At 38.8% G+C, this 20,333-nt stretch overlaps 1 protein-coding gene across 1 annotated transcript; it reads left to right on the top strand.

The window, feature by feature from the left end:
• The first annotated feature begins 1,534 nt into the window (after window positions 1-1,534).
• Window positions 1,535-19,270, top strand: unc119a1 (unc-119 lipid binding chaperone a1). Its single transcript, XM_067594633.1, has 5 exons — window positions 1,535-1,870; window positions 16,092-16,205; window positions 16,538-16,631; window positions 17,899-18,071; window positions 18,182-19,270. Exons 1-5 carry the CDS (start codon window positions 1,747-1,749, stop codon window positions 18,292-18,294), a joined length of 618 nt encoding a protein of 205 aa, XP_067450734.1. The 5' UTR covers window positions 1,535-1,746; the 3' UTR covers window positions 18,295-19,270.
• The last annotated feature ends 1,063 nt before the right edge of the window (window positions 19,271-20,333 follow it).

Genomic DNA, 20,333 nt, shown 5'->3' on the forward strand with positions numbered 1-20,333 from the left:
AAGTGGATATCTGTGTTTCCTCTGACAGTGTTTCCATGTTGAGCTGCAGTGGAAGTATAGTAACAAAAAGAGCAACTTTGGCACTAAAATACTGTAACAATGAAAGCATAGACTGTTAAAAATAATGGATATAGCCACCGTAACGTCACTATTGGTTTGTGGACTCCAATTTTGAAGCCTTAGGTTTGCATTTTGACTGTCGCCATCTTGGATTTTTGGAGCCAGCGGTGACCATATTAGGACGAGAGGGTGGAGCTGACCCTATCGCTGGCTGCTAGCTTGGTTAGCAGTTGTGCAGTTACAGTCTATGATTAACTGCTTTAATGCTAATTTTCACTACCAAAAAATGGCTTAAACCATTTAAACAAAATGTACTTAACGGAAAAAAAGAACATCAAACTCCTCAGAGGGTCTTTCAGTACAACCAAATGCTGAACAAGACTTTTTTAGGCAACCAAAATGTTACAATTAACTTTCATGAACTGAAAACACACTGAAGAAGCAACGGGTACAGCTACACCTATACTCTGTGAATCTGGGGTTAGGCCATGGTTATGTTACCTAACCAATGTTGGCGCCGTGGTAGTGACTTGCCTGTGACAGCACCCACCTGTCACTCAAAGCAGCCACACCCTTAATTATGTATAACTTTGAGCCTTAATAAAATTTAAATGTACAGTACAGTTGTCATGAACGAGAAAATTAGCTATAGAGACCAAAACCGTTTTTTATACCAGGCTGTAAACATGTTCATTTCTTCTGTAAAGTTGAACATTTTAACATGTGGGTCTATGAGGATTGATTCACTTTAAGAGCCAGCCTCAAGTGGCCATTTGAGAAACTGCATTTTTTGGCACTTCCTTGTTGGCTTCATTTTTCAGCCCTGGAGGTTGCCTCTTGGTTCAAATCATCCTTGATTCACTTGATTTGACTAATTTGGACGGCTGAAGCTTCATATTACCTTCAGATAAACTTTTAAATACATTTTTGCAAAGAAGGAGGCTTCTGGATTTCGTCCCCATCACTTACATTGTTAGTGCATTAGGAAGGGATCTTGTAATGGCCAGTATGAACAGGAGGAACGATTACAGCAAGATAAACCTATTTCAATGTTCATTTGTGCACCTCACTGTTGTTTTAAGACAAACTTGAAAAACTGTGAACCTATCCTTTAAGGTAACTATAACTATAATAACAGCTTCCTATGTGCGGAATTAGTGCCAAACAGGGGTAAAACCATAACCTACACAAAATATACAGTATATTTTTAAGAGATTATTTCTGACACAAACTACCCTGGAGGCAGCAGCTCATCTCTGAATGGAGAAACGAGCATTGAGTAGCCTACTCAGATACTCTTCCTGAGTAAAGCCCGGCCATGCACGCACCGGTGTATGAGCAGATGACGAGGAGCGCAGACTGTCAGCCACGCACCAGTGGTCGGTTTAAAGCCACAGGATTTGGATTAAATAGCTTGTGAGAGAGCCGATGAGCCTTGAGCGAGGGAGGGAGGGAGGGAGCTAAGGGCTGATTTTTATCTTTTACCGGATCGAGAAGGGGAGGAGGCACGGAGAATGAGTTATTCTTGTAGCAGCACTGAGCCTGTTTGCTGTACGGTGTATTAGTCAGCGCGCAACTAAAGGCTCCGACGCAAGTCAATCGGCTCCTGTGGCGACGACAGCCGAGAGCATCAGAAAGCCTCAGTCCCTGCCAGGTTGCTCGCCACATAAGCCCTTCTCGTTGGACATGAAAGTGCAGCAAGGCTGCAACTCATCAGACATGGGGATCCCGGTTACAACCGAAGAAGAATTGCGCAGAAATACCGTAATATCGCCCGAGGATGTGCTTGGGTTACAGAAGATCACCAAGAGTAAGTAACCTGCTTTTGTAATTGGCATGATGGAGAAGAGTAGTTAAAGCCTTACAGTTAGAGGAGATTAGTGCAACCCATCTGCTGTTGCATTTGTGTATATACTGCACTTCAACAAAGCCTATTCCGTGTGTTAATTTGTTGTTTTGGTCTGTGTCGAGCAATCACACATAGATACCATGGACAGCGACTGTCTGAGAGCACCTGAAAGACTCTCCATGGCTTTAACTACCACTTTTAGCCAATATGTGTTACAGCCAGTGAGCAGTTATACGTTTAATATGTTGCCCGAGAGCCCTTCAGAAGGACAGTGCTGCTTCTCTGTTCTCAATGAGTCAAACAGCATGTTGTGTATGAATGTGCATCCCTCTGTATCCTTAGCGTGTAGGTAGAGAGTAAGCAGAGACTAAAACAGAGAGAGAGAGAGAGAGAGAGAGAGAGAGAGAGAGAGAGAGAGAGAAAGTGAGTGCCTCCCATATCCTGCTGATAAAAAAAAAAAGTCTGGCTCTTACTACATCCTCACCTCAAGACACCTGTGGCTCTGAGGTAACAGGTGGCCGGAGATGTGATCCACTGATTATAGCTCATCACAGACAGTAGACAGTTGGAAGGAATACAAATAAGTAATACTATCAGCCTGTTGTTTAACATATTCAGTTTATGTAATGAAAGCAGGAGAGTGTTGGATGTTTTAGTCAACCAGTGGTTTCTTTTGAGCTGCTATCGACAGAAGAGAGGCAGAGAGGAAGAATTTCAAACTTTGAACTTGGTGAATCAATCTCATCAGTACCACATAATGTCATACACTGTCATAAGAAAACCTGAATTACTTATTTGATACAAATAAAAATCATGTCCTCACAAGCTGACCAAGATGCTTCAGCCTGATGGTTCAGCCCATTCAGTTACAGTACTGCTGCTGTGTTTGAGAGTGAGATTAGACTGAATGTGTGAAATGTATGTGTGAAGCAAGCATATGTCCAAGCACAGTCAAGATAGTATACTTTTTATGGAGGTGGCAGGTTACTGCTGAGCCACTACAAATACCTGAAGCCTTTAGTTAGTTAAATCTAATGATAAGCATGAAAATTTATGACCTTAGAAATGTTAGTTTGACACATTTAAAAGAAATTTTAAATCATGGTCTACATACTAGTTTTTTTCTTTCGAGTTTTCATCGGTGAATGTGAACAAATTATCATTAGAGACCATTAGATGTGACTGAAAGCTCTGGAAAAAGATGGTAAGTAGACATTTTTTGTGTGCAGTATTTTTTTTTCTGTTTTTTTGTCAAAGACTAATATGATTATGATGATGACACTTGACCTGACTCCTAATTTAAAACAAAATGAATTACTACAAACGTGAAGGAAACCCACATTACATGCCAAGAAAATGTGAATATTTTTAAGCTACAATTAATAAACCAAATGTTAACAGTGAGGTTACGCCACCAAAAACCGTCAAAACACTGGATTGGAACCTGTTTTCACTCTCAAAATGATTAATGGGTCTTTTAATAAATTGGCTAATACAAGACAACAATCTAATGAAGTTGTCTATATTTTATGATACTGTAAAAAGGTTTATTTACACCAGAAACTGATGTGTGAAACTGAATTCCCCTAAAATACAAAACCTCCCAAATTTTAACACCAACTCTCTGCTCTGAGACCATCACATCTGCTTTCATTTGGTACTTCCTCAGCGGAAAAGCAATGCCAGGGCTGCGTCAGTGCGATAATACCTAAATCACTCATGATGGTGCAGTAATCTCCGCTCTCCACTGACATGTAATCTGGATTATGTCAGGAGGGCTGTAACGCAGCATTCTGCAATGGCGTGATACACCTCAGGTAATTAATGACCCTGGAGTCAAAGTGTAAGTGAGTGAGTTTACATTGAGGATATCAGATTAAAAATGTAGTTGCTGTGTTCCATCGTCATTCATTTACTGAGTTTACACAGCTGCAAATAGTTAAAAAAAGATAAAAATCTGTGTAATGTCCTCTAAAATTTGATATTTGATGGTTAAATATGTTTTTATAACCTGTCAGAAATGAAATTTCTTTTAATATGATGATATTGGGGTTTATCTGATGTTAAATCTGTCACCTCCTGTGTTACCTGTTTAATGATGGGAGCATAAAAACGCCTAAGATTTCTGCCCAAACCCAAATCCTTTTAAAACGACAGACCATACAAAAGACCTATACCACAGAGATAAGCATAGGCATTCAGGCGTTTTCTGCTGCAAGAAAAAGAAAATCACAGCTAGAAAAGAGGGAAGCAGAAAATGCCTCACCCTGTGGTGTAAATGACTTTTCCAGTTGTGCTTTTGGGAAGTAAATGCCACCATTTTGGGGCAGCCCAGCTCCAGTCTGTCACGGTGGTTCAGCGCCGATAAGCAAGACACGGCACCACATTGTCACACAGGCAGAGAGGAGGAGAAATATAATCCTGGCAGCAGAGAAGCACCGCTGTGATATGAAAAATGGCACACTATCAGTTTGCTGTTTACATGACGGATGATTTATGATACGCAGGCAGACAGAACATAAACAGGAATACTGCTGTTGCCAAATAAATAGATAATAACAAGAATTACAGCAATTACTGATGGACAAAAGTGTGAAATAGGATGATTCATGGTAACATTGAACACACAACTTTCCCTGTTTAATATATATAATTGGTTTATCAGTGTATTTCTGGCATCCTTTTGTAGTGAAAATGTTATTTTCTTCTCTCTTGTACAGACTTTCTTTCAATCCACCATGTCTAATTGTGCCTCTGTGTGCTGGAGAGAGTAGTCAAAGCAAGAGAGGGAGAATTTCCTGTTGGAAAAAAAAGTGAAAATTGTGCCTCTAAGTGAAAATGCTCTTTAGCAGAGGTAGGAGTAAGTCACACATGTGCAAGTCACAAGCAAGTCTCAAGTCTTAAAGCTATAATATGTAACTATTCCACATTAAAATGTCTAAAAACGACTAGACCTATGTTATATTTTTTTCAGTTGTGTACTAACATTATCCCAAATGTTTCCAACAATTTTCAAAACCCAGAGAAATCTGTAATTTTAATCAAGGTAACGGTCCGTTTCATTTGTTCGCCTGTCAATGGCATCATATCCCCTTTACCAAAGAGTATACGCATACAAGATAATACATCAGCGCTGTGGTTATCCGCCAGAAACTGTCATAAATTGACTTAAATTCAGTTTTAAGCCACATTTTTAAGATAAACCTTTTAGATCTTGGTTGTTTTTAACTAATCTTTTAATGGGATGAAGGATTTTAGTCATCGGACGTCTGGAGTTAGCAACAGCTCGGCTAGCAGCTCCTCCCAGACGTCCTGTGCCCACCGAACAGCGACAGAGAAACACTGATTTTTAACGTGAAACTACTTTAGTCAGTGTTTTTACCGTTTTTAATCCCCTTGTACATTTGTTTTTGGAGAGGAGGAGACCTCTGCAGATAATTCGGCTCCCGGTAAAAACCTGCTGAATGTCTAGATCTTAAGTTATCAGAGAAACAAGCTGAACAAATGTTAGCAGCAGCTCGGCTCACAGCCCTTCCTTACGTCCTGTGTCTGCCGAACAGAATCGGAGAAACACTGATTTTTTACATGAAACTGCTTTATTCAGTGTTTTTACCTGTTTTAATCACCGGGTCTGTTTGTTTTGGAGAGGAGGAGACCTCTGCGGATAATTTGGCTCCCAGTAAAAACATGCTGAATGATGAAAACTGAAGTAATCCTATCCCAGAGAAGCTGGTTGTTTAATAATGAAGACAATAACTCTCATGATCCCACACTACTTCAGAACCTCATCAAACCTTGTCTTTTGTTATTGTTTTGATTGAGAGACCCCTAGCGGCAGAAATTACACACTGCGCATTTAACCTTCAAGTCTCGAACAAGTTCCAAGTTACTGTGGTGAGAATCAAGCAAGTCAAGTCAAGTTCCTGCTATAATTCAAGCAAGTCACAAGTCAAGTTAGCTAGTTAGCTATGCATCCTGCAAACAGCTGTGTTTAAAAAAGAAAAATAGTAATAATAAGTAGCGTCTTTCTTTCACTCACTTCCAAAATAAATGCATGCTAACTGAGCTAGCGATCTTTACGACATGAGGTGGTGGTGCTCCTGGGAAATGCAGTCTTCATTCCGGGAAAACACTACCACTTTTGTCCACAGGGGCAGCTAAAATCCACAGAAAACGAAAGTTCCTTGCAGTAACTTTAACGCTAGTTTTCTAGCTAACATTTGACCAGCTAATAGGTTAGCTAAAGAGACACATTCATGTACCTCTCTTTATGGGTTTTGCAGTGATGGATGAAGTTGGATGTTGTGGTAGTCATGTCACTGATTTTTGAGTTGCAGACCTTGTAAACCGCTGTTCTCTTCTCACTGCCATCATCGACAACAGAATCCTTGAATCCAAATTTTATTATTTTTGGACTAGCCCCCTCCATGATATCGGCCTTGTGCGTTGGCCTCTGTCCTAGTAGGTTGCATGCATTGCACTAGAAATCACCCAATCATGTTTAAAAGACAAAATGTAACTTCTCAGTATATAGAAAAATGCACCTGTTTAATTAAATAGCTCAGCTGGATCATAGAACCCCAAGAGCCCCATATTACCAGCCCAGCTCATCATAAATGTAGATGAAGGGGGAGAGAAGGGGATGAGATCGAGCTAACATGAACCTCATAAATTGATAACCAGTTCAACAGACATATTGGCTTACCTTCACCTCTGAAAAAGTTGTAGCCAAGGCTGTCTGGTCCTGTTATTCTGTTTTTGATATAGTCACTAGGGCTTACCGTACAAGGATGAATGGTGTGTTCAGCTTCTAAACAAGATAAGACAAGTGTCAAGGTCGGAGTTTGCTTGAAACAAAATAGTCCATACAATTTGTTGTCTGACCACGTCTAAAGGTAGAAGTGCTTATAGCTGTTCCAAATTCCCTCAAGGTATGGTATCAAGTCTGTCAAATTTGGATAACCGTGCACTTTGTTCATCAAAGGCATCCATGGTCAGCTCGGCACATAAAAAATGACCGAGGTGGTTGTGTGAAGAATATAAAAAAGACACCTCACAACCTGGTCGGCTGCAGCCCCCCTGTGTAGTGTTTGTGGGGGGAAGGGGTTTCAGATGCAGCTTGATGATCTGACAAGCTAACACTAAAGTAAATTTCCATCAATATCAAATGAACTGTGATGACAACAATTTATGTTTTGTTCTATACCTGACCTTAAGCTGCTATCTGATGTTAACAAATCTCGTAGTAAGAATCCTAAAATATTTTCTCTCTCAATCAATCAGAAATTCCAATAATTTTAACCTCTTGTGGTCTCACTAGATCTCAATAACATTTACTTCCTAAATAAGTGAGCACATTTCAACAGCAGTACCAAGATAATTCACATGAATACATCATGTCCAGGTGAAAAACGCAGAAAGATACCTTCACAAAGTAAAAACAAAACTGGAATTATTATGTAATGAGATGTAGGAGCTCTACCGCACCAGATCCACTGTTGCACTGCAGGTATTTTTGACTCAAAGGATCTACATCTGTGTGTCATTTTACCTCGTCCAGATGATTTACTCGGAACAGTCCGGTTCCTTTTACACTAATGGGCGATCAATTATTTGGCATTAATGAGTCTGGGACACAGAGCAGTGCTTTATCTACGTCAGGCGGGATCTCCACTCTGTGATGTCTGCCAACACAATGGATACAGCTTTAATTAAAATTGATTGGTGCAGCCGGTTCTTAATCTCCCATGTGCAGCTGTCACAAGGTTACTCTTTCATAGTGATCTGACATGAAGAGAGGCGGCTCGTTGCGTCCACATCGGTAATCAACACAATCTGATGAACTTCACTCACTCTTTGAATTAGGAGGTTATTGTCAGACTCAGGATCACATTAACTCAATATTTCATTATGTTAAGGGGTTAGGGGTTAGGTAAGAGAGTACTGTCCTATAGTGTAAAATCAGCGTATCAGAATTTGATAGTGACTAGTGATGACTGGCTCATGCTGATATTTCTGGCTGGTTGAAGCTCAGTTTTGAGGTCCCACTCTTTAATCCTAACTCTCCATTTTTATTCAGCTGCCTCTATCAGGTCAGACCAGCATGCAAAGCAACCCTGAAGGCACTCTTACTAGCGGTAAGAGGTGAATAATCCTAAATACCTCAATTTGGAGATGCATGTCAGTGTTTAAATATAATAAAATAACTTTTTTAAATCTTAGCATTGCCTTTACTGACTTTGGGGCTCCTGGTTGTGACATGAGAGCAGCTGTAATGCTGTAGTTGCTTCTGGTAACTTGACAGCTTGAATCACACATTTGCTTCCATTGTGACTTTTGCATATAAATCCTATATGAGGTTTAATTCCCAAACATTATCACATGTAATGTATTTTACTGTAGATGCAGCATTTTTTTTCTTCTTCGGCAATTTCATTCATAATTAATTCATAACTCAAATGCAAAAACAACAATCCTTTAAAAGAATCAGTGTTACATTTCCTGCTGCTCGATGCCTGAAAGCCTTTTAGCTTCTTTCTCAAAACGTCGGCTACAAACTGTCACTGTCCACAAGGCTTTTGGTCTTCTTAGTTCATGCCCTTAGAGAGGAAGAGGAGGGGGAAAAGTGGAGGCAGGAAGACAGACAAATCATTAGCGTCCATCCAGGTTCCTCTCAAAGCCTGAGCCTAAATGTGACAGAGTGGTCAGGATGTGCGTGTGTATGTGTGTTCCTGGGGAGAGAGAGGTTAGATCACACTCAGTAATGAAGTGGTATCATGTGGTTTACCTGAAGAACAGACACTGCCTATTGAGCTACTGATTCATGCTGCACATTTCCAGCTTTTAACTGCAGTCTGACCATCACATAACCCATTGAGCTTGATTCTTTTTACATGTATTTGAACACAAATGTGTCCTTTTATTTGTAATTTTGCAATCGTGACTTTCCAGTTTGGGAAATACAGTACATTTATTTGCAAAACTTTGCTTAGACTGGAGACAGGAGGAAACAGCTAGCTCACTAATTAACATGCATGTCGTTTGTTTAATAATTGGGAAAGTGGTGAAAGGTGCTGGTCAGCAGATTTTGTTACCTTCGGACAGTCAGGCTAGCCGTTTCCCTCTGTTTCAAGTCTTTAAGCTAAGCTAAGCTAACCAGCCGCTGGCTGTAGCCTTATATTTAACCAATAGACACAAGAGTGGTGTCAATCTCTCAGCAAGAAAGCAAATAAGTGTATTTTCCAAAATGTAGTTTGCTATAACTGTTTTGTTTTTGTTTTTTTTAAATTTTTTATGTTGTTGTTTTTCCAGCTTCATGGTTCATTGTCATTCTCACCCAGAGAGCTTAGATCACAATATGTGTCCTGATAAAACCGTCTCACAGAAGATTTTTTTTTTTTTTTCACTCTGTGATTCGGGCAGGAGAAAGATAAGAGAAAAGAATCTCATCTGCATTCAGCTGCTCAGAATGCAACCTCTCCATGAACCTCACCGTTTGCAAGTTTGCCTACAGGTGCTGCTAACTGAGAGACATGAAACAGCCTGCTGCAGCCTGCCTGCCATACTCAGGTGCACTGTACATAATGATGTGAACATCAAGGTGCCGTGCTAATGTCACTAGTTGGCTGCGGGTATAGATTATCTTAACGTGAAGACAGGTAAACATGTCTCCATTGTTCTTCCTCGTGTTCTGGGATGAATTCAACACAGTGTCTCAGCACTGATCGGAAACCACAGAGTCAAATGGAATGAATAAGGCATGTGAAGTCAATCCCTGTGGCTGAAAGTCTGTAACTCCAGGCTAATCTTGGGGATTAAAGAGCTATAAGTGGCAGCTCGCTCACTCTTGTTTGAATGCCACTTCGGTGTCAGACGGGCCCTGTGTATCTGAACACAGGAACACAGCATGACTCAAGACTTGGTGCTAATTTTACTCTGTTTTGAGAGGCTGCTGCCAAATCTTTTCGGTCCAGAGTCCAAATTATTATGTTTAACAAGAATATGCTGTTGGTCCGTGACTAATGTTAGCATAGATGAGATTGATGAATAGAGACCACACAGAAAAATACTTTGCAAGGCTAAAAACAGAAAAAAAGGTGTATGAAAATTACCTTTGAAAAGTAAAACATTGTAAATTCCTCCTCCAAGCAAGTTTAGAAAGACTAGGGTGTAATTATGGCAGATCACCTGCGCTGAGAGTTAATGACATTTCCCCAAAGGGACAATAAATCATAACATATCGCACTTCATATTGTAATTGAAGTCAATGTTGACACACATCTTAATATTCTGCATTAAATCAGTCTGTTTCAATTCCTGATTCTTGCTGTGCTTCAGGGTTATGAAATCAGGCAAGAGAAAGCCCTCCATAGGATGGGGTCTCAGGTAAACCTTCATCAGATCCCAGACGTGGAACATTTCATTTGCATACCACTGATGCCTAAACGGAGATACTCTCCTTTGATTTGCTGCTGCACCTTGTTGTTGCGGAGCAGCCAGGTGGATGAGGGGAAGGAAAAAGACAGGCTAATCGAGCTGGCACACTATCAGAAGGAGGGTTGCTAGGTGACAGTGTTGAAGGAAGTGAAGTGGAGCACTTCATATGTTTGTGTGTGTGTGTGTGTGTGTGTGTGTGTGTGTGTGTGTGTGTGTGTGTGTGTGTGTGTGTGTGTGAAAAATGAAGAAAAAGGAAAGAACTGAGGTATGAAACATGTATATCATGGTGCTTTTTGGAATATTGGACTGGAACAGTAGTTTTTCCCTCATAATTTCAATACAAGATGATTCATGCAGTAGGAAAATGCAATGTTTTAATATGAATCTACATTACAGCCAGCAGTCAGTTAGCTTAGCTTAGCCTGGAAACACTGGCAAACCGCTGGTCTGACTCCATCTGAAAGTAACAAAATCTGTCTAACTGCACCTCCAAAGCTCACAAGTGTACACATTATATCTCATTTGTCTAATATGTACAAAAACTTAAGTGTAAAAATTAGTAAAAAAAAATGTTGTGGTGTAAGGGAGGGTTATGTGCAGATTATTTTCAGTGGAAAAGCCAGCTCGAAAAGTCACTGGTTGTTGCTAGATGAAGTCATGTGCTAATTTACATATCTGTGTCGTAACAACACAACCATATATAGGCCTATACAAATGAAAGTAGAGAAAATGAAGTCAAACTGGGAAAAAACACACTGGAATAAACTCACTATTGTAAATTGTAAAAATTTTTTTAAAACAACTTAAATAGTCGAGACAAGTTGAATTGTTTAGAATAAAGACAAAGGAGAAGTAATTCTCTGGTCAAACAGTGCAGATCAGTGATTGGTCAACTGAAGGTGTCGCCCACTGAGTGCAGTCAGTCCAGAGAGCTCCAGCAACAAATTTACCGTACAGACATGACAGTGTTATTGATTTTCTCTAAGTCATGACAAGACAGCGAATACACATAATTCCCAAAATTATTAAAATTACTCCTTTAATATTCATATTTGCAGACATGTTTCCTTATGTTTTGGTCCTGCCTCTGTAGTGCTTTCTTTCTTCATTCCTTCACCCACTTTCCTCCAGCATGCAACTGTTTACGCTCACTGTGTACCAATTTTCCAGTGGGCTACATTCATTATAGATTGCCAAGTACTGAAAATTATCATTCATTTCTAATCATATTATTTAATTACTCTCACAAAAAGTTTGAGAGTAATTTTGAGAGAGCTGGATTGTTTTTGGGCCATTCATAAATAATCAACAATTATCAACCTGTTTGGTGGATTTTCTCTCAACTCTGTGTTTTCAGAAACCAATTTAACACCCACTCTTTGATAAATGAGACTTTTTTGCCTAAATTAAGAAAAGTAACATTTTATTCTTCTAAATATCCTCAAGTGCACGCCTAGGCATCTGTTATTACTGTGAAACAGGGCCCTGCTTAGTCATAAAAAAGACTGTAACAAACTGCATTCATTCAGATATTCAAGACGTCTTTGCCATTTTTTCTCCTCAAAAGCACATTATCCTCAGTCTCTCTGTGTCCTCTGTCGGTATCATTTTCTCCTTGTTTCTCTCTGGCCCTCTCTATCTTATTGAAACTGAAAATGACTCTCATCATTCAGTTTGTGTATTATGTTCCTTTTCTCTCCCGGCAGCTCACATCTCATTTTATTGTCACTAAACAGTGAGCATCTGAAAAAAGAGGCTGATTTTTTTATTACTACTCCTCCAAATCTCTGAAAGGCAGCAGAGTCGGCCATCATCAGTCAAGCTGTTCTGTGTGTAGAGGCTGTGAAGTCTGAAATCAAAGTGTGTTGCGGACTTGGTGACGAGCTCTGAGTTTCACATGACATCGTCACGTGTGAATTCTCACACTCACAGGGTGGCTTCATTGATCAGATGAAATGCCGCATCTGTCTTATTCAGCAGGTTTGGCAGGCAGCCATCTCTGATTCACAAAATGCATTGATCGGTCATCTGCCCACGAAGAGAACAGCTTGATAACAGCTACAGTCAGAGATGCAGTCAGAGTATTCAGTCCCGTTTTTATCAGAAATGATCAGTTCAGTAGGAACACTCATTTTGGCAATCTTACTGAAATTAAGACTAGTAGACAAATATATATTTTACCAGTAATTGTTATAGTGATATAGTAGATGATTAGGGGGTGAAAAATTATGGTTTCAGAAGATATTTACACAATTTTTTGAGAAATAAAATAATTACTAACGTGGAGATGATGCATAATTAATTAATTTCATTCTATTAAAACATTTTGGAAAATTGTATCAAATACAGTGTATTGTGTTTTTTAATGTGAGGACAATATGTGAGGATGAATTTAATCTGTATAAGCATTTTACAATTAACAAAAATCTCACACAATATTATATTTCCCAGCTCTACTCTGAATATCATGCTGAGGCTGCATTTATAGCATTTATAGCTTGAACACACCTCATTATGTGATACTTTATTGAAGCTTTATTTCCATTTCGTGTCCAGTTTCTAACACAGTGACAAAGACCTCTGGCTAATTCTAAAAACAGCACTACTCTAAATGTCAATGACTCGGCCTAAGAGCCTCATGTACATTAATTTACTGGTTTTTAAAAAGGAGCCTTGAAAATATTATTGGGTATAAGTTATGTTGCAAACACTGTCATAGCATTGTGACTGCATATATTTTTAGCAGAGACAGATTAACACTCTTGGGGGCAAAAATAAACCACCTAGTGATTCCCTGTTTTCTCTGATTGTCTCTGATTGTGCACTGTGTATAAATTGTTTAATAATTAGTTTGTGGTAACCTCATTAAACACAAATTTACTCAGGATTATGTACCATGTAAGCACAATATTGACAACGTAGTAAAACTAGATTTTAACTCAGGGCCCCTCTACAAGACAGATTGTTAAGAAATACATAATAATCAGGTGTCACTTCTATTGTTTCTTATTATATTGTGCTTTCACAGTATTATCAAACAATCTGCAATGAATCAATTGACTGGTCCCCAAACTGCCCAGTTGGTAACCCAGCCTTGATTTTAATAGTATTAGCAGAAGTGCTAAACATCAAAGCTGTATGCTGAAGAAGGTATTAGAGTAGAGATGGTATTACAGTATTTGATACACTTTATGATTAATGGTAGCTTATGTTCTAGTCACGATGATTTGACTTATTTCTCAAACTCTCTATGATTACTTTCCATCAGGCCAGTGATGGAAGTTTTGCTTCACTGAAGTAACACAGTCCCAGACTAACAGTAGGCTTACAGTAATATTCTCAGAGCAGATAAGCCCCTCACATCAAATGAACTGGCACTAGAGGGCACTGCATCAAACAGCCTCTCGCTAACCCTCTTATAGTATTTTGGAAAGCAATATAAAGGGACTTTTTTGAGCAAGAGCAGCTTTACATGGAAATATCCAGATCAGTCTTCTAGTGAGCATGTGATGTTTGCCATGGCAACGCTCCACTCACATCTACAGTTTGTTGACATGAAGTTGTCACCAGAGATGAGCCGAGATCAGTCTGCCATGTGCACAAGAAGCCATTTAAATGCAAGATATACATACAGTATCATACTCTGCATACATGTACTGTACATGCACACATGTTGATTCATGAAAACATGTCTCCTCCTGGCATTTACACACTTGTATTTATGAATGGTCCATTAGTCCCTGACATGTTTCTAAACACGTAATCAGTCAACACGTGGTTGTTTATTGTTAATAACCGGAGCTACTGAATTATTCATTATTATTTTGAGGGGGAGGATGCATGTCATTAAATGTGGTTTCATGTGAGTAATAGTGAGGCTGCATAATTGTGGAAAAAATGTGGAAATTAACAAAGTATTTCAGCATCAGTGACGATCGAAAGACATGAAAACAATGATTACACAAGTCAAAAAGTGGACATAACCAGATGAAAGAGTTGACTGTTTCACATAAGTTCCATTTTTAAACCATTTTTTTATACTCTGAAGGCCACTTAAAGTAGTTTGTTGAAGGCTGTAATGTAGAATTCATAAAGAAAGTATCTTTGAACTGATTTGTATACCTGCAGACATGATTTATACATATACCAGTATGAACCAGCATGAATATTGTTGAGGATTTATTTCTTTGTTTTTCTTTGTCTTTGACAGTGACAATGCACATTAAACAACATCACCGTAAATGTGTCAGCGTTAGCCAAAAGGATAATTGATAATAATAATGGCGGGGATGAGGGTGATGATATGTACGACTGTTGATGTGAATAGTAGCATTATAGAGTTTTAATCTAGACTATTAGTCACAAGTTGCACATGAGGCAGGCAATCTTCTATATTTTTCTTATTGTCAACAAATCTCATGTGCAGAGTCAAACCAGTAATGAATTGATCCGAATTGAGCTGAAATCTGTATATTTCATAATTAACATGTCACAAGATCAACTAAAACTGTATATGCACAGCACACTCTCACATGCTCTGCTTTATTAGGTTTGTCATGTGATGCCTGTTGTTTGACAATGGTGCAGTCTGACTCACCACTTCTGTAAAAAAAAAAAAAAACATTTTTGCATCGACTTTATCAAATTAGTCAATGACTTTCTCTGCATGGGATCAACCGATAACTGAGAGATGTCACAACAAGCTCTCTGTCTTCTTTTCTGTAGTTTCACTGTCAGCTTTTATTAAAGAGGACATCTGAATGGAGTCACAAGAAGTGTTACTTATCATCACATGAAATCTGTGATATTCACCTGGCTTAACATCAGCAACATATGCAGTCTACTGTATTTCTGTGAATAGAAAGCTCTAAATAGTCCTGTTTCACAAGAAGAACATTTTTAGCCGAGGTGTCAGGTATACTGTGCTGTTCTTTATGAAAAGGTCTATAAATATCCGCAAGCAGGTGGCTAAAGCCTGTGTGGCCCATCTGCTCACTAACCCTCGGAAGTGCAACTGTGTGAGTTTGTGTGTGTAGATTTTTTCTGGTGTGTTTATCTTGGTAAAAAATTGAGTGCAACTTATGACCTCTGCTGCTACCCCTTCGCTGTCTTTTCTGTATGAAATCATGAATGAGAAGGACTTGTCAACCTTATGCAATATAGACTGCCAGTAATAACTGCCTCTACCATAACCCTAATGAGATAGTAGGTGTGTGCATGTGTGTGTGTGTGTCTAAGTGTGTGTATGTGTGTGTGTGTGTGTATTTCCCAACCGGTCAGTCCATGTGATGGTAAAACACAATAAGCCTCTTAGGTCTAATCCTGCTCCGTTGGGAGGAGAGTGTCTCTCACACACACACACACACACACACACACACATAGTGCAAGCACGGCCAAATCTGTCACCCTGCTCAGGGTAGTTGGCTTGCTTTCTTCCAGCAGCCTCTGGACAAAACATGGAGGTAATTTAAAAGTTTGTGGTTATTGTTGCTGTCATATTTCAGGACAGAATAAGATGTATTAAAAAAACATCTTCTTTGCCTTCTTGTTGCCACACTGATGAGCATCAGTAGAAAGACAGTCATGCACCTGACAACAGATATTACTCTATCTTTGCAGAGAAAGACTGACATAAAAGGTTTACTTTATTCACAGTGATATCATGAAAAGTACAAAAAATACAGTGTTTTGCAGTATTTATGTTGATATTGTCTAAAAGGCTTTTTTTTTCTTTCGCCGTTTTTAGATTACCTTTGTTCTCCAGAAGAAAATGTCCACATGATCGACTTCACTAGGTTTAAGATCCGTGACATGGAAACAGGGACAGTCCTGTTTGAGATCACCAAACCTCCAACACCAGGTCAGCTCACCACCTCAGAAACTAGATACCAGATTATGACATACATGTACACATCCTGGAATATATTATTCAGATTGAGTCATGTTTCCTAACCCTCTTTCTATAGTGGTCTTTAAAGGGGTATTTGATGGTATTCTTAAATTTCATTTTTGATGTATGATATTTTCTTTCTCCCCATGACTATGCGAGAATAGAAAATGTTGTAATTTGTATTTTCTGTAGTCTGGTACTTAACATTGTAGCATTTGTATCACTGTGTTGGAGTTTGAAGTTTGAATTCAACATCTTGGCAAATTTTTTCACTTCTTTTCTTTCGAATGTCATTGCTTTAGCGGGAGGCAAAAAGCAGTGCGACCCCAACGCCGGACGATTTGTCCGATACCAGTTCACCCCAGCCTTCCTGCAGTTGCGGCAGGTTGGAGCCACGTAAGTCACTGTTCAGTGTGTGTTTTATGTGTCTATTTGAAATGAAGAAATGGAGATTCGGGGGAAATAAAGAAAGACTGTGTGTGTGAGAGAGAGAGAGAAAGAGAGACAGACAGAGAGAGAGACATGTGTCCTGTCCTTGGAAAAGCCTAATGATGCAATAACGTCCGTTCCAACCCTGCTGCTCTGACAGAGGACTCACACCGGATGTAGGAGGTGTGTGGGCTTTAGTGTGGGCAACAGGCTGAGGATGATTAGTGTGAACATACAGAACAACCCACCTGCTGAGTCAGGCACCAAATAGCTGTCAATGCTCCTGAGTGGTGTCCATCAGACTCCTGCTCTGTGACTGACTGCAGATTTCAGTCCAATCCAACAGCTAATTCATCTAGATAATCTTGGTTTAATTAAAAACATCAATGTCTATTTAACATGTGTTTTGTGCACCATATAACGGTGGAGGGTTGATGTTTTATGGAAGAAAAGAGTGCTGATGTGTGTTGATATTAAAGGATAATTCCATTTTTTTTTCAACTTGGGTCCTATTATCGTCATTTTGACCATTATTTCTATCAGATACGATTACTTTGTGCTCATCAAGTTAATTTCTGAGATCTGAGAATGTGGCAACATCGTTAAAAAGAGGGCTGACAGGGCAAGAAAGTCAAGTAGTCAGACAATCAGACAGGTTTTAAACAAAATCCCACATAAACCAAACTTATTTGGAGACAAAGCAGAGCAGTAAAAAATGGTCGTTGTAAACATTAATCAGAGTTTACAGACTGACCTCCAGGTTCATCTTTGACTTACAATACTTGATATAGTTGTGTGTGCACGCAGTTTTCTTGTACAATGAGGGATTTGTAGCAAAATTGCGGTGCACTAAGACTTTACCTGCAAATAAAGTGCAAGCAACTTTATGTATACAGCACTTTCTATAACAGAAGATGGAAGAAGAAAGAGTTATAGAAGAGACAGAGAAGACAATGTATAAAACACTGAGAAATAAGAACAGAAAGTAAGAGTTACAAAATCAAGAAAAAGCCAAAGAAAAGAAATGGCTTTTAAGGTGCCAGAGTCTAGACCAAAGGTGGTTTTAGATAATCTGCCTAATCTGTCGGCTGGTTTAAAACCTGTATGATCGACTGAGTGCTTGTGTTTCTTGCCACATTGGACCCAAGTTGTAAGAAGCCAGAATCACAGAAATGTTTTGTATTTTCATTCGCTTCCAGGTTGGTACATTTATTTTCTGTCTGTGTCTCTGCAGAGTGGAGTTTACAGTCGGTGACACACCCATCAACAACTTTCGTATGATTGAGAGACACTACTTCCGCGACCAGCTGCTCAAGAGCTTTGATTTCGAGTTTGGCTTCTGCATGCCCAGCAGCAAGAACACATGCGAGCACATCTACGAGTTCCCCGCACTGTCCGAGGAAATAAGTAAGTGGATAAACACACGATACACAGACGCGCAGAAGCAATCAGAACAGACAAATACACCCACATCAGGAGACCCAAATCCTGAACTATGTGTCTTTTTTTCTCTCTAGTGCGTGAGATGATCCTGCACCCTTATGAGACGCAGTCTGACAGCTTCTACTTTGTGGACAACAAGCTGGTGATGCACAACAAGGCAGACTATTCCTACAGTGGGGGGCCATAGAAAGACCAGCACCCTCCACCTTGTACTTCCCCCCGCTGTTCTAGACATTTTCCATGTTACCACTTCAGGAGAAACAGATGAACTGATGGACAAATCACTGGCAGTAAATACACACACACACACACACACACACACACACACACACACACACACACACACACACACTTGTCTCATTTCTGTTAGCTCCATGTATTTCCATTCACTTATTCAGCTCTTTGCCTCACCGTCTTTGCAGGAACATCACATTCTGCCAGTGGTATCATCGGTTTGCATGTGAGTGAGTGTGTGGGCAGTGTCTGTACATACTGTTGATTTCAGTCTGTATATGTGGGTTCCACTTGTTTGTCAGGCGGGTGTTGATTCAGTTACATTTTGTGTGTTTTGATAGCCATTAATAGTCATAAGAGTAAAAAGGGACCAGTGAGTTTTGTTTGTCTTTACTGAATCTCTGAGGAAGCAGACGAGGCGGAAACCAGCCATGAGACAAAGAGAAAAATGACGTTATGCTAAAGAGTTAAATAATAAATAATCAATTCAGATGTATATTTATATAGTTTGTATAGGAATATCATTACATTTCTTACTCCTGAAGTTTCTTATCGATTACATTTCAAGTAGCACACATCTGAATGATTCAGTCCTCCTTCTGTGGTCATCGTTGAGGTGAATGACAAACAGAGATGTGTACTTTGTCATTGTGAACGTGTCATTTGTTTAATGTTTTCATGTTCATAGAACTACTACGTCAGGAGTATTTTTTAAAGAAATAGCCATTTTGAGAAGTGTCAGAAAACATACATAGCCAGAAGTCACAAGTCAGATACCAATTTTGATATCCAGTACGTACTCCGTAGTACTGAACACTGTGTATACTTTAATTACGATAAATGTTGTAAGTATAAAATTTTAAAAAGTATGTAAAGTTTTGACAGCTGAAATTCCATCACTGCAATAAATATGGGATTGTTTTTCGAAATCTTGATGTACATTGTTTGTTTTTTCACAAAAGAATGAAAGAGTACACTGAAGAGAGAAAGTTAACAGTATGGTAAACAAATTTATATATGATGAGCAGACAAAAGATTTTTGAAACAGTGAAAATTATTCAAAAACAAAACCAGTACAAAGAGAATTTCATAGACAATATGAAATGAATATAAAACAAGTAAATATATTCTATAAATAAGGTATCCTGATGGCATTATGTTGTTTTTTTTATCTGTATATTATTATTTTACTGATCAAATGAAAATCATTTATTCTAAAATGGTGGTTTTACTTGATGTTGACTCAATAGTTAAGTTCAATACTTTAAATTAATACTGTGTCTTCTCAAATATTATTATTTCCCAGACACAATGTTTGGTAATTTACCACAGTCAAACAAAAGTACATTACAAACATTACAAAATTACGTACAAAAGTATTATATAAGAATTTCTTTGAGATAAACAGCAGTTGTTGAAACTCAGCATGCTAAAATAATTCCTGCTATATAAAGTCTGCAGGTGGTTTATAAGATCGTTCATCTCTTTTATCAGGATAATTAATGTAGAACAAGAAAACATAAAGACTGAAGAACAAACAAAAATTCAAACTTTTTACACCAGAAGATGATTCTTCATGTGGAGCAAGCTAGAGGACCACAGTGTCTCTGCTGCCATCTACTGTGGCGACCATCTTACTACACTGTTGCCATGGCACCACCGATCATCCTCATTATCATCATCCTCAGCCTAATTTTTAGTATTAGAAACCAGCGTGAACAATATGAGAACTTTTTTTATGCTGCATCCACATCACAGTAGAGCCAATAACTGAAGATACAGTGTATTTATTAAGCCAGATCAAATACACAATAATACACTCGCTCACAGATAAAAGCAAAGTTATCAAAACCATAGAAGGTTGAATTTAATCCGTTCACATACAATGACATGAAAAGCCAAAAGTAGGTTAGTCATAGTAAGGTACTTAAGCAGAAAATATCCTGTAATATTTTGTGTTTTTGTGTTTTTCTACACTCTAAAGCTCTTGGA

Source organism: Thunnus thynnus, chromosome 7 (assembly GCF_963924715.1).
Source record: "Thunnus thynnus chromosome 7, fThuThy2.1, whole genome shotgun sequence".
Classification (NCBI taxonomy): Eukaryota; Metazoa; Chordata; class Actinopteri; order Scombriformes; family Scombridae; genus Thunnus; species Thunnus thynnus.